Genomic DNA, 13202 nt, shown 5'->3' with positions numbered 1-13202 from the left:
GCATATACTGAATCTGATGACATCTGGGATCTCCATATATGGGCATTAAAAGGGACAAGAAGTGACAGATAAAGAGATGTCCATATATGGGCATTAAAAGGGACAAGAAGTGACAGATACAGAGATCTCCATATATGGGCATAAAAGGGACACAGGTAGACAGACCGATACAGAGACACAGACAGATGGGTACAACGGGTACTCTGACAAAGCCCCCTACACTATGACCCAGACATATTGGTCAGATCGACGGTGCGACGTAGGTGTGAGGGCCGCCCGAATTACATTTCTGTTTGACTTTGTAAACAAAAATTGCACAGGGCAGATATGACAAATAACTTAGATATAAAGAAATGTCTGACATATTTAAAAATGTTATACTTTTCAAAATATGTGAGGCGTTGTGTAGATCTGCTATTTTCGGAAAATGTTCGAAAATGTATGAGAATTTTTCAACATGGAAATGATTATGGCGATCATCTACAAATTATGTAATAATTGTGATGGGCCTACAATGGAGAAAGTATAAGACTTTTCAAATGGAATCTTGTGTGTGACAATTCTGCATAAGACCTAGCCATCTCTGCAAATGTACCCCTCAACCTTTTGTCTGTGGTCAGTATCATAATGGCATCTTAATGGCCCCCTCATTATTTTCCCTCACCTCTACACAGCCTTTATCTTTTTAGGGATCATTTCTCCTCTCAAGCCATTATCAGAAGATAATGTACCCATTATCAGACGGCGTAATAGAGAGAATGCTTGTCTAAGTGTTAATGCATGTGTTAATGCATTTCTGGCACTAGCACGTGGCTGTGAAAGCTATGTGATTATCTATATCTAGATATAAATCTATATATATATATATATATACATCTCACACATACACTTGCATACGCACATACTACAGGCATGGTTTGTGGTGTGAAGCACCTTGTTTTGGTGCTTCACAAAAGTGCTATACCAATACAGTTTATTATTATTATATTTATTTGAGTGTGTAACTGTGGACCACTATGGAAATAAGTGTTTTAAGTAATGCCTTTTAAATGCTATCCTCTGGATTTCTTTATTGCCTCATGTTGTCATGGAATCCTAATACAAATCAATCGATCAATTGGACCATACATATACACAGCAGGAGTCAAAATTAACTTGGTAGCACTGGTGTTCCCAATTAAACCATTTAGTAGCACAAGCAAAAATGTAGGAGCAACCATCCAAATTTAAGGAGCACTAATATGCAGTCAATGCCACTGATTGTTGTTTAATAAAAACAACAATACCTGTATAACAGTATGGTTTACAAGTAACATAAAAAGGCGAAAGTACCCTTAAAAACACGTGGTATTTATTTATTTATCCAATATCCTGCAATATAGGAGCCCGGAGCAGAACGGCTTCGCCTACGCCTCATTTACAATGACAGGGACACGATTTCGCCTCATTTCTCAAATTGAAAACACTTGAATAAATGTGCTTTCTGACACGGTGAGATCGTGCTGGAATGTAGCAGCACAGCTCAGCAAATCCCCCACTCTGTTGTGTCAATGAATGAGTAAACAATCTACATGCTATTAGCACCAAGAGTTACTGCAGCTCAGAAAGTTTGTTTTTCGGGATGGCAAAGGAAAGAGCATAGCTCATTTTGGTTACACACACAGCCTTTCAAGTTCCGCCCGGCACAATGCCGCTCAGAGCCGAGCGCAAAGCTCATTCCATATCGTCCCCCCGACGCAGTTGTTAAATTCATACCGTGCGCACCTTGCACCGGTATTATTTAGGGCACCCACATAATGCTCCCTGTAGATAATAAAATTATACCTGGGTCTCCAAAAATTTACCAAAGACCAAATGAAGACCATGTGCCATGGTGCAAAGTTCTGCCGCTAAACTAGGGCCTGCCCTGCGGTATATAATGTTCTGATTTATATTTATGTCTTTCAGCATTACGGCTGTCCTGAGCAACAAGTGCGGCTTCCAGCTTCAGTACCAGATGATCTTCTGCATTTGGCTCCTGGCTTTCAGCCCCCAACTCTGTGAACAGCTGCGACGCTACAATGTTGTGCCAGCCTTGTCCGACATCCTCCAGGAGTCTGTCAAGGAGAAGGTCACTCGCATCATTCTGGCCGCCTTCCGAGTACGTAGTGACGAGAGAGTGTGGAGCATGAACCTGTGTGTGTGTGTGTGTGTGTCTGTGTGTGATCAATAGAAAACAAAAACGAGCACACTCAGTCTGTATATAAAGCACGAAAATTCACAGTAATACAGTAATAGCCTGCACTCCGAAGTCCTTCTGGTACTTTTAATTCATATGCACGGACATGCTGTCATGCGGTCTGTCCGTGCATATGAATTTAAAGTACCAGAAGGACTTTGGCGTGCTGTTTTTAGTTTATTACTTTAAACCATAACATTTACCAAAAAAAAAACAGTTTTGTCCCCCTTGACCCTTGCACATCTGGTTTTGTGCTCCATTGTTGTTCTCCATTGCATTGTTTAATAGAAAAGGAAAACATAGTATGCAATATGCATACAGCATACATACGTACATGATTCAACCAGGTCCAATGTGTGTTACTGCCATTGACTGCAGAGAAATCAGACAAACCTTGTATTCTCTCCATCTCCAAAATATCATATTAGTTCTTTGTTCTTCTTTCACCTGCTTTGGAAATCATATACGTCAATGCAGTCCTCTTAAGTGTTTGGGACAGATTGCAGATAATGAGGGGGTACCGACGTTCCCTGCCTCTAGTAACATAATGTTTTTTCTAGCAAGCGTAACACTCTATTCTACACATTTGCATTCAGTCAGACATAGTCATTTACCATAACAAGAGAAAACTGCAACAACTAAACAACAGATGAAACAAGCCATAAAATAGCCAGGCCACATGAGACCCATAATGCAATTTATGGTTCTGCGACCCTTTCAGGTCTCCACCGTCACTTCTCAGGGCGTCTATTGAATATTTGATTTAGCCCTAAAAGCCGTGGTCTGGTCCTCCTCTGTTGTCTACATTAATGCCAGGTAATGAAATCCTTGTTCCATGTCTCGGGGACTGAATCAAATTATAGGCCATGGCCCCATACTTCTCTCGCTGCCAAAGTGTTATCTAATTGGAGGAACTCTGACAGGGTTCCCATGCATGCTTTTAAAGTCTGGATAAATGTGGAAAATGAATTGGATGATTTGCTGCTCACTTTATGATGCTGTAGACCCACTGTCATTCCACATATTGTGATATTTGTTGCTCAGTTGACATCTAGTATTATTATATGACGTTTTCTGCTATCAACAGACATAATTGCCTTCAAACAAGACTGTTGAAACCCCAGCCAAGAAGAGATTTATGCCTAGAAGAAACGGTGGAGTTTTGAAATGAAACAAATCGTTTAGGCCTTAAGCCTAAGGGGATCTGATAAGGGAAAGATTGCCAATTTGTTAATCCCATCTTCAAACAGCATTAAGGTTTGATTCTCTTAAATTCTCCCTTTTTGTGGCTTTATTGTTAGTAGAGAGACCAGATACCAAGGGCAGAGAGAGGAGAGACATACAAGGCAAAACAAAAGAACGATTCTAACTCAAGTCCTCATGGTTCACCAGCATAGCAAAGCTGTCAATGTAACCTCAATGCAGGCTGGAGTGGGGCCATTGCTATGTCCCCAGGGTCCTATTAGAGTTGGGATTGAGGTTAGATTTAGGGTGGACACTGGTAACATAAATTTAAATATGCTCCCGTAGGTCCACATTCTGACTGCCTACATTTCCAGCGACTCATGTTGACGGACAGCAATTAATTGGGGACATAATTTGATGGATACGGTTGGCCTCAGTGCCTAGCTGAAGGATGAGTTCTTGCTTTGAACCGCCTCCAAAGCCAATTCATTATAGCCTTCACGCTAGCACGGCTGTTTCACCCAAACCAATAACATTAATATATTCCCATTTAAATTGGTTAGTTTAGGGAGAAGTCTTCTCTACTGCAATTTGGACACACTGCTATGAAAACTGCAGACAGATGCTTGACACGATCCTCAGGAAACATATATATTATATACCTTATTTGTTCTTCAAATGTTGCAGTGTTTTGAGGCTGTACCCTGAAGAATGAGCAAATTCAGGACAGGCTCATTGCCTAGTGCGCACTTTTCCGATCCAATGATACAACTTGGAAAGCCAATGAAACTGTGTGTGTGTGTGTAAGTATTTATGTATATACTGTATATGCAGCATATACATTGAATGTATTACAGTATGTAACATTGATTGTCATGTTCCATAGAACTTGATTAAATTAAGCAAGGCAGTATGAGACTTAATGATTTAGTTATCCTTTTTATAAAAACAATGAATGGTGAATCATCCAGCCCATCTGGAAGTCCTCAACCACATTTTCAAGAGCTTGGTTGTATCATTGTAAAACATCAAACCCATCCTGCTTCACTTCTAACTGCAGTGATTATTCTTTTTGTCTCCGCCAGGCCAAAAGGCATGGCGAGAGAGTATGTTTTACCCTCCGTCCGTCCGTCCGTCCGTGTGTGTGTCCGTGTGTCCTGTCCGTGTGTTAGCAGCTAATCTCTGGCACCGTTGGCCCGTTCGCTGCGAAACTGTGCACACATACTCCCTGGATGCCAATTCAGAACCTCTTTTCACATGGCCTGTTATAGCGCCACCTGGAGGCCGATTTGTGCAAAAACCCATTTTTTTACATTACTCCTACAGATTTTATGCAAACGTCATGCAAATCGGTACACTGTATCTCTATAGTCATGTGATCAACACGGATCTGTCCGATTTCCCATATTCCATCCTCATTGGCTAAGGTTCGCTTCCAAAATTTGCAGGATTGGTCCGTTTTGAACAAAATGCCTCAAATCGTGAACGCAGCTTGCGATTTCCGTGAAATTTCACAAACACATTCCCACTAGGCCAAGGAAGAAATGCCACCCTTTTTCACATTGGCCTGTTATAGCGCCACCAGCAGGTCTAATTTAGCAAAACACATTTTTGGAACAAAATGCCTCAAATCATGAATGCAGTGTCCGATTGCCGTGAATGACCTAAGAATAAATGGCACCTTTTTCACATTGGCCTATTATAGCGCCACCAGGAGGCCACAATAACGTACCTGACCTGGCGGAGACCTGTGCTCCGAGGAGCACTTTTTCTAGTTTTTCTCTGTTTTTCCCTTTTTTCTCTCTCATTTAATGAGATTTTATAGGATGTGTCTTAAAGCTAAAAACATCATTTTAATATCTCTACGGTAGCGTGTTACAACAATATAACTAGCATGTATCTGCAGTAGATGGAGATAGTCTTCCATTGAGAAATGTAGACCCTGGTTGCGGGTAGGACTCCTACCGGTTGACAAGTAGTACTGCCTGATGCTCATGAGTGCAATATCTCCCCATATAAAAGTGGGAGACCCAGGTTCAAATCCCGAGTTGGACATGAAAGTTACAGATTGCAGATTAACAGCCTAGAAGGGCTAGAAAATGGTGAAAGAAGCACACCATTTGATCCATTAAAAAAAATAGAATAATAATTCTTCGTCATCTGCTGTTATCTGTTTCATGCCCCATCTGCCTTCTTCAGGTAAAGAGTTCATTGTACACTTGTGGAGCTTTATTTTTAGCAGCACAATTCTAGCAATTGTGTTTGCATGATAAAAGTTAATCATTCCACTGAATTCCATGCAGTGGGCTTTATCTACCGTAAATTTCGGACTATAAGCCGCGACCTTTTTCCAATTTTTCGACCCTGCGGCTTATATAACGGTGCGGCTTATCTATGGATTTTTACAGCTAACGGCCACTAGGGGACCTCCTAAATCTATGGATTTTACACCCGCGGCTTATAGTCCAGTGCGGCTTATATATGTAAAAATCATTCAATTTAGCTGCTGCGGCTTATATTCAGGTGCGGCTTATAGTGCGAAAATTACGGTACTATAATTGCTTCCATAGCTTAAGCCTGTGGATATTCTGTACCATACTAACCTATACTAGGTCTCTATCCTTCTTCAGAATTCTCAGTGTCTTCACCACTCAAATCAATAGTTAATTAATTCACTAATTTCACACACACTGTGTGTGTTGTGCTTCCCCAGAACGTCCTGGAGAAGTCCGGAGAGAAGGAGACGTGCCAGGAGTATGCCCTGGCTATGATCCAGTGCAAAGTGCTTAAGCAGTTGGAGAACCTCAGCCAGCAGAAGTATGATGATGAGGACATCACTGAGGACATAAAATTCCTGCTGGAGCGTCTGGGAGAGAGTGTGCAGGACCTCAGGTACTTAACAGGCCACTTGTGCAGAATTGGCTTGGGCGTGTGTGTGTGTGTGTGTGTGTGTGTGTGTGTGTGTGTGTGTGTCTGAGAGAAGGGGGATGTTTTGCTGTAGCCACTACTGCAACTAATATGTAATTTAGATGTCACCAGATGTTTTGGTGCATCTTGGGACATCTAAAAGCAAAGTAATTGCTAGAATAGCGACGAGAACAGCCACCAGCATGACTTATTGCCCACTGCTTTAAAAACCTGTCATGTCACTGTCCCAATATGAAAGGCCACTATAAAGATGTAGGATTGGTTCTGCAATGCTGTTTCTTTCAAGCTCTCTAATTGTTTCCTCCCAGTTTTATACTCTGTACATACAGTATAGTGTTTTATATTTGTTGACGATATTGTATTTTGGTGTTATTTTTTATACTATGTTGATATGAATACATAGGACCACAATGGAAACAAGTCCCCTGGACTTTTTTGTGTTACCCTTTTAGCTCAAATGTCTGACTGTACCTCGTGCTGTTTACGTCTCTGTCTAAAGTATTGACTCAATCAATCAATAGCTGGTAGATTGTTCTCAGTCTCTGAGCTAAGCATTTAGAGGCTGACTTGTGATTCTATGGCCTGTTGTTGTTGTTGTTACAGCAGTGACTGGTGTATGCATGTATGTGACGTATGCAATTCATAAGCATAGCTCGTGATAGTGGCCCCAATATGGTACAACATTACTGCAGGTCAGAAGAACTAGACTGTTTGTCTCTGGGAACAGAGGCGTATTGCTCTGGTGCCTGATCTTTGAATGCTGCCCTGATTACATCCCCAATTGAACTGGGTATTGCGTCTGCATGCCCTTGTTCTGTGGCCACAGGACTCCAAGCTGTACTACTGAAATCAATACTCTTATCAAAAGACTGGCAGTGAGGAAGCAGTGCTGAGGGCTGATGTATGTTGAATTCTCCTCTCAATCTTGTTTTCTTTGCTATCGTTCTCCTCTCCTCCATGCCGTTCTCTCAGCTCCTTTGATGAGTACAGCTCTGAGCTCAAGTCTGGACGTCTGGAATGGAGCCCCGTGCACAAGTCTGAGAAGTTCTGGCGGGAGAATGCCGTCCGTCTGAATGAGAAGAACTACGAGCTCCTCAAGTAAGACGGAGAATGTGGACTCTATACCGTAGTATTTGTTTTTACTGACACAATTCATTCTCACCGTGACAGAAAACCCCACAACAAATGATGTTTTCCGATGCACCAACTTGTTTGCCCCTGCTTACATTCAGAATTGTTTAACTTTCCTGTGCGTGTCTGTTCATCTTAGAGCCCTGGTCCTACTCATTGTTCTTTGGCATTTCAGTCACGCTCTCTGCTGACCTTATTGACATCCGGTTAAAACCCTAATCTGTTCTTCATCTTGGTCTCATCACTGGCCTCTCAACTAATCAGTGCAATTTCTCTCTCTCTCTCTCTCTTTCTCTCTCTCTCTCTGTCTCTGTCTCTGTCTCTGTCTCTCTCTCGTCTCTCTCTCGTGTGTTTATATCTCTTGCAGTTGCAACTCCTCTTCACAGGGTTTGCAAATAATATTAGCTCATGAATATCCCACTGACAGACCATTAGTGTTCCTCAATATCTGTCATCCTTGGATTTATTTTACCCTGTGTCCCTGTTTTGGCATATCAATATAGGCGAAAACATTTTCAAGAATAGATCTGCAAGCTCGGAAAGCGTTGTAAGCTTGTAGATCGGCTGCTTGACACAAAGTATAAAATGGGGATTAAGTGTGTAAAGTCATATTTTCAACATTGTTATTGTTTCCCTGTCCAGCAAAGCATATTAAAATGTGTGTGAGGTTTCTACAATACAAGTATTTTAGACTTTAGATATTTTAGAGATGGACAGGAAACGGGGAGAGAAAGATAGGGGGAGAGATCCCAAAATATTATTACGTTATGATGCCTCATGCCAGAGGTTTAACAGTAAGGTAATGAATGATCCTTTAGATGGAACTGACTCTCAAAAGCATGTTTTATCTAGCAGCATGTTGTTTACTTCAGACAAGGTTGTGATGGAATGCTGCTATTGCTATTTTGTCACCGTCCTTCACTCAGAATCTTAACCAGGCTGTTAGAGGTGTCAGATGATCCCCAGGTCATCGCAGTGGCAGCCCATGACGTGGGAGAGTACGTGCGACACTATCCACGTGGCAAACGGTAAATGTCTCTTTATTATTTTTATATATTTTTTGGAAAGCACTCAAAAGCTGTGTGTCCCTGTACTACTCTGCACTACTCCGGTTGATCGGGGTAGTGGTTGGTTTGCTATGAAAATTAGGAACATTTCCACATGGAAGAGCAGTTATCTGAAAAAACTCCAGATGAAAACTTTGGCTATTTCAGTCACCCACGTTGGAGTAACTTGAATCAACAATACTGGCGGGCACAGTAACTTGGCGGGCTTATGTCTGCCATACACAGTCCAGCTCAATACAAGAGAAAACATGGCGGCTCGATTTCTAAACGGATCATTTCCTAACACTGTGTCAGTGTCCCGTTGCCAACCACGCATGCAGTCCTCAACTCAAGCCGATTGTTGAGCATGATGCGACAGCACACTGTGTCAAGAGACGTCCATCTGCACCACCCTCGCTTAATTCTTCAACCTGCCCACTGTTTCAGTCTGATTGACGGAGTAATCATGGTTTTTCCTTCACAACAACAATCCCCACCACCAATCAGTCACAATCGATGGTTTCAGAGCACAGCACGCCCTGTCCCTGGTATGACAGACCACCAATTAGGAACAATTTACCGCATTTGGACCAGCAGTAATGTACCAATTAGGGGTGCAACAGTTAATCAAGCTACAGTAATTGATTTAATAGTCGTTCTTTCCTTCATTGTAGATGACCAAAGGAATCAATAGAATAATCGCTAAGAATATAATCGATAGTTGTAGCCCTATTGCCCTGATGTGATTTCACCGATACTACATGAGTGTTGATCCACCGCACACTCATGACTGTGTCATACTCACTAAAAATATGTTATTTTATGGCAGTCCAGTCGTGGCACTTGCTGTTTGTTCTGCAAGCACAGAAACAGGCTTGGAAATCGTTTTTTTCTGTGGGTAATAAACTGCATTCACTCATATTTTCCTTGCCCCTTTTTTATAGAGTGATTGAGCAGCTCGGCGGAAAGCAACTGGTGATGAACCACATGCACCATGAGGACCAGCTGGTCCGCTACAACGCCCTGCTGGCGGTGCAGAAACTCATGGTCCACAACTGGTATGTGCTCAGCTTGATTTGCTTTTTTGTTAACCCGTTAAGACAGTTTTCTGAAAAACTTTTTTCAGAAAACTGTTTCTATATCAGTGGTGCTCAAACTTTTTCATGTCAAGGACCGCCAAAATTATACATATATTTCATCTCAAAACATTTTGTTCCAGGGACTCCCAGAAGCAAAGATTTGAGGAAAAAATGTTCGCTTTAAAAATATATATATATTAAAAAATGTGCACATGTTTTTCAAAAATAGCAGATCTACAAGCTCATAGTGCAGCACGTAGTGACGCGTTATCATGCTGTGTTCATGATTAGAGGCATTTTGTTCAAAACGGAGCACTCCTGCAAACTTTGGAAGCCATTCTTTGCCAATCAGGATGCAATATTAAAAATCTGAAAGACCCGTTTCGTTTAATGACTATAGAGATACTGTGTATCGATTTGCACGCAAAATCTGTAGGAGTACTGTAAAAAAAAAATGTTACAAAAAGCGGCCTCCTGGAGGCGCTATAAAAGGCCCATGTGAAAAAATTGGTTCAGAGGTTCTGAATTGACATCCAGGGAGTGTGTGTGCACAGTTTTGCTGCGATGAAGCCAACAGTGCCGGAGATTAGCTGTCCATGGACGGACGGACAGACGGACAGGGTGCAAAACATAGTCTCGGCCATGCGTTTCGGCCTGGCGGAGACAATAATAATAATGTGTTCACCAGTCTCCTTCATGTAGGTTGGATAAATATTTATAGCTGGTGTTTGGTAGAAACACGAGGTACAAAAATAAATAGAATTGAATCATATGCACCCACTCCAACTAGATCTTAGTAATGTTTTTTATCTGGCTATCTCAATAATAATAATCAACTGATAGCACAGGATAAATATTTTCCTTCCTACAAAATATTTTTTATAGTAAATACTAGCAAAATTGTAAAGTCTGGGTCCGGAGGGAACTTACTGATGATCATTGCAAAGGCAGGGTTTGAATCTACCTATTTTTAAGGGATGATTCTGGATCAGCATGATGGAATTATTTTAGACGTATCGCGGTGTGTGAATGTGATTATTTGTATTTTCATTTGTTTAATTTGTTTTTTTATAATTCTGAGACAGATGTTATGTTAACACATTGAGTGCCAGAGGTTTAAAAAAAAAAGATGTAGTGTCCTGGCTGTTTTTGAACCATTTTTAACCTAAAAATCTGATATACAAGCTCACAGTCCTTCACTTCGTGACAATCTTGAAAGTGTGCAAACTACTGATTTAGAAGGCTTTTGTAGAATCGGCCTTGGGTCTTAACACATTGGGTGCCAGCATTTTTTAATAACAGAATACGTTGGGTGCCAGCATTCTCCCCATTGACTGCGCTTTGCTGTTTAAAGCTCTAGACTGCACGACGAGCAAATCCACGTAAAAAAAAGCTCCCCTCATTACACACATAGAGGTCTCGTACAATCGGGGGAAAAAAATAAAAACATTCTGTAATCCGTTCCATAGTTGCAGCCAGTTGAAAATAGTCAAAAATAGTCAAAAATACATTGTAAAAAAAAAGGTACACAGGAGCCGAGATGCAGGCTTTTGAAGTCATAAGTTAACCAGGAAGTGGATTAAAGTCTAAATCACCAGGAGATGATATCTCCTGGTGCTGTGAAGGATTTTTTTTTTTTTTAATAGTACGCATTCTGGTTCTCTCTCGCTCTCTCGCTCTCTCTCTCTCTCTCGCTCTCGCTCTCTCGCTCTCGCTCTCGCTCTCTCTCTCTGTAAAAAAAAAGTGTGCAAACTACTGATTTAGAAGGCTTTTGTAGAATCGGCCTTGGGTCTTAATAGGTTAATTGAAGTACACAATAACTCTGCTTTTCTTTCTACTGTGGCGGTGCTCATGGCATTTTCTCTCAAGGCCAGGCCAACTAGTCCAATTCAACTCCCAACCCACCTATGTATGTGGTCTCGGCAGGCGTTTTGTCTTTTCTTTTCCATCCTCCCGCATCTCCTGGAAACGGACACACAATGATTCAACAGCAGAGAAAAAAGTGTTTGTTTTCCTGCCACTATCTAGAACACGCACGGCTTCCTGAGCAACTGTGTGGACGGATTGTTTGGGTTTCGATGTGTGCGGGCGTTGCATTGTTTCTCCCCCTAAGTGATTGTAATGCGCTGACTACCTGTGCATCAAAGTGTGGGGGAAATTGTTGTTATTATTATTATTATTTATTTTGGTCAATTTATTGATTCATGATTTCTTAAAAAAAGGAAATTTTGCGTGAGTTTGCAGAGTGGAACCTGCCCTTAGACAAAGCAGGGCATTTACAAAGACCTTACAAATGCACATTTACTACACAATAGAGGATTAGGAGCATAGCGTGGGTCTTTCCATTAAAACCGGGAAAGCATCCGTGTCATTTTAGATTTCAGCGTTGGCTATTCAAAAATAGCAGATATATAAGCTCACAGCACTTGTCACTTTGTGCCGCACTGCGAGCTATTTTTGAACATTTTTTAAAAATCTTGAAAGCGTTTAAAAAAATGTAGGCCTCAGGTCTTAACTACAGTACACTCAACTGGAAACAGGTGTTCTTTGGAGAGGTTTATGACATAGCAAACAGAGTCCCAAGTTCCTCTGTAGAGAGCATATAAGCAGGTCCAAGGCACGCTGTTAACCCAATAAGACAGAGAACGCATCTGTCATTTTAGATTTCTTTGGCCATTCAAAAATAGCATATATAAAAGCTCATAGCGATATGAGCTTTTAGATCTGTTCTTTTTGAAAATTCATGAAAGAACGTATGTTGGTATGATAGAAGTCGGTTCTCAAATGTTTTCATGTCAAGGACCCCCAAAATTATATGTATTTGGCCGCGGACCCCCATCTCAAAATATTTTGTTCCAGGGACCCCCAGAAGCAAAGATTTGAGCTAAAAATGTTCGCTTTTAAAATATATTCAAAGATTTGCACCCATTTTCACGATTTTTCTAAAAATAGTAGATCTACAAGCTCCGCGCTATGAGCTTGTAGATCTGCTATTTTTGAATAGCCAAAGTATGAAATAATGGTTATAGCTCAAATCTAAAATGACACGGATGTGCTCCAGGGTTGAATGGGTTAAGTAGAGGAAAGCTACAGCTGGCAGCACGTTTCGGCTCGCAGAGCCTTCATCGGGGTCCACTCACTGACTATGGCAGGTGATGCTCGTCATTATATCCACACGTTTCCTAGGATATAAGACTGCGCAAATTATGGCCATCGCTTCAGTTGTCACTCATTCAATTCATTTGAGTAATCTGTGTCAGTCAACAATGTGGGAACACATTGTTTGTTGACACAAAAGGGTCATGTTGTTAGTCTGCCGTTAACTTCCGCGATTGGTTGTTGTAAAAGTGACATTAACAAGTGGCCTCATTGTTGGTCAAAATCTTCCTCAGAGTCAAATATTCTCCTTAGTCTCTGGAACTGCCCAAATGGTACGTTAGCAATGAGACTGGGAGGATGAAAGCTGTCTGCCCTTAACTCTCTCAGTGAAAAAATTGCTGGCACAGTTCGCAATTTTTTTTAAATTTCATTGGCACTGAGAGAGTTAAAATGGAATTACGGTCATGCTCTTTCTGTAAATAGATGTCTGTAAATAGATGTATGTACTGTATATTG

At 41.2% G+C, this 13202-nt stretch overlaps 1 protein-coding gene across 1 annotated transcript in view; it reads left to right on the top strand.

Annotated features, from left to right (window-relative positions):
• Window positions 1-13202, top strand: part of atp6v1h (ATPase H+ transporting V1 subunit H) — a 32805-nt gene that overhangs the window by 13988 nt on the left and 5615 nt on the right. Inside the window, exons 9-13 of the mRNA XM_080440173.1 lie at window positions 1948-2140; window positions 6117-6295; window positions 7304-7429; window positions 8389-8490; window positions 9453-9566. Of these exons, the coding sequence (XP_080296299.1) occupies window positions 1948-2140; window positions 6117-6295; window positions 7304-7429; window positions 8389-8490; window positions 9453-9566 (714 nt within the window). The remainder of the gene's footprint in view (window positions 1-1947; window positions 2141-6116; window positions 6296-7303; window positions 7430-8388; window positions 8491-9452; window positions 9567-13202) is intronic.

The sequence above is a fragment of the Gymnoscopelus braueri genome (genome assembly GCF_963280865.1).
Source record: "Gymnoscopelus braueri genome assembly, chromosome: 10".
Taxonomy (NCBI): Eukaryota; Metazoa; Chordata; class Actinopteri; order Myctophiformes; family Myctophidae; genus Gymnoscopelus; species Gymnoscopelus braueri.
Note: the sequence above shows the minus strand (reverse complement) of the source record. Positions and strands in the feature narration are given on the sequence as shown.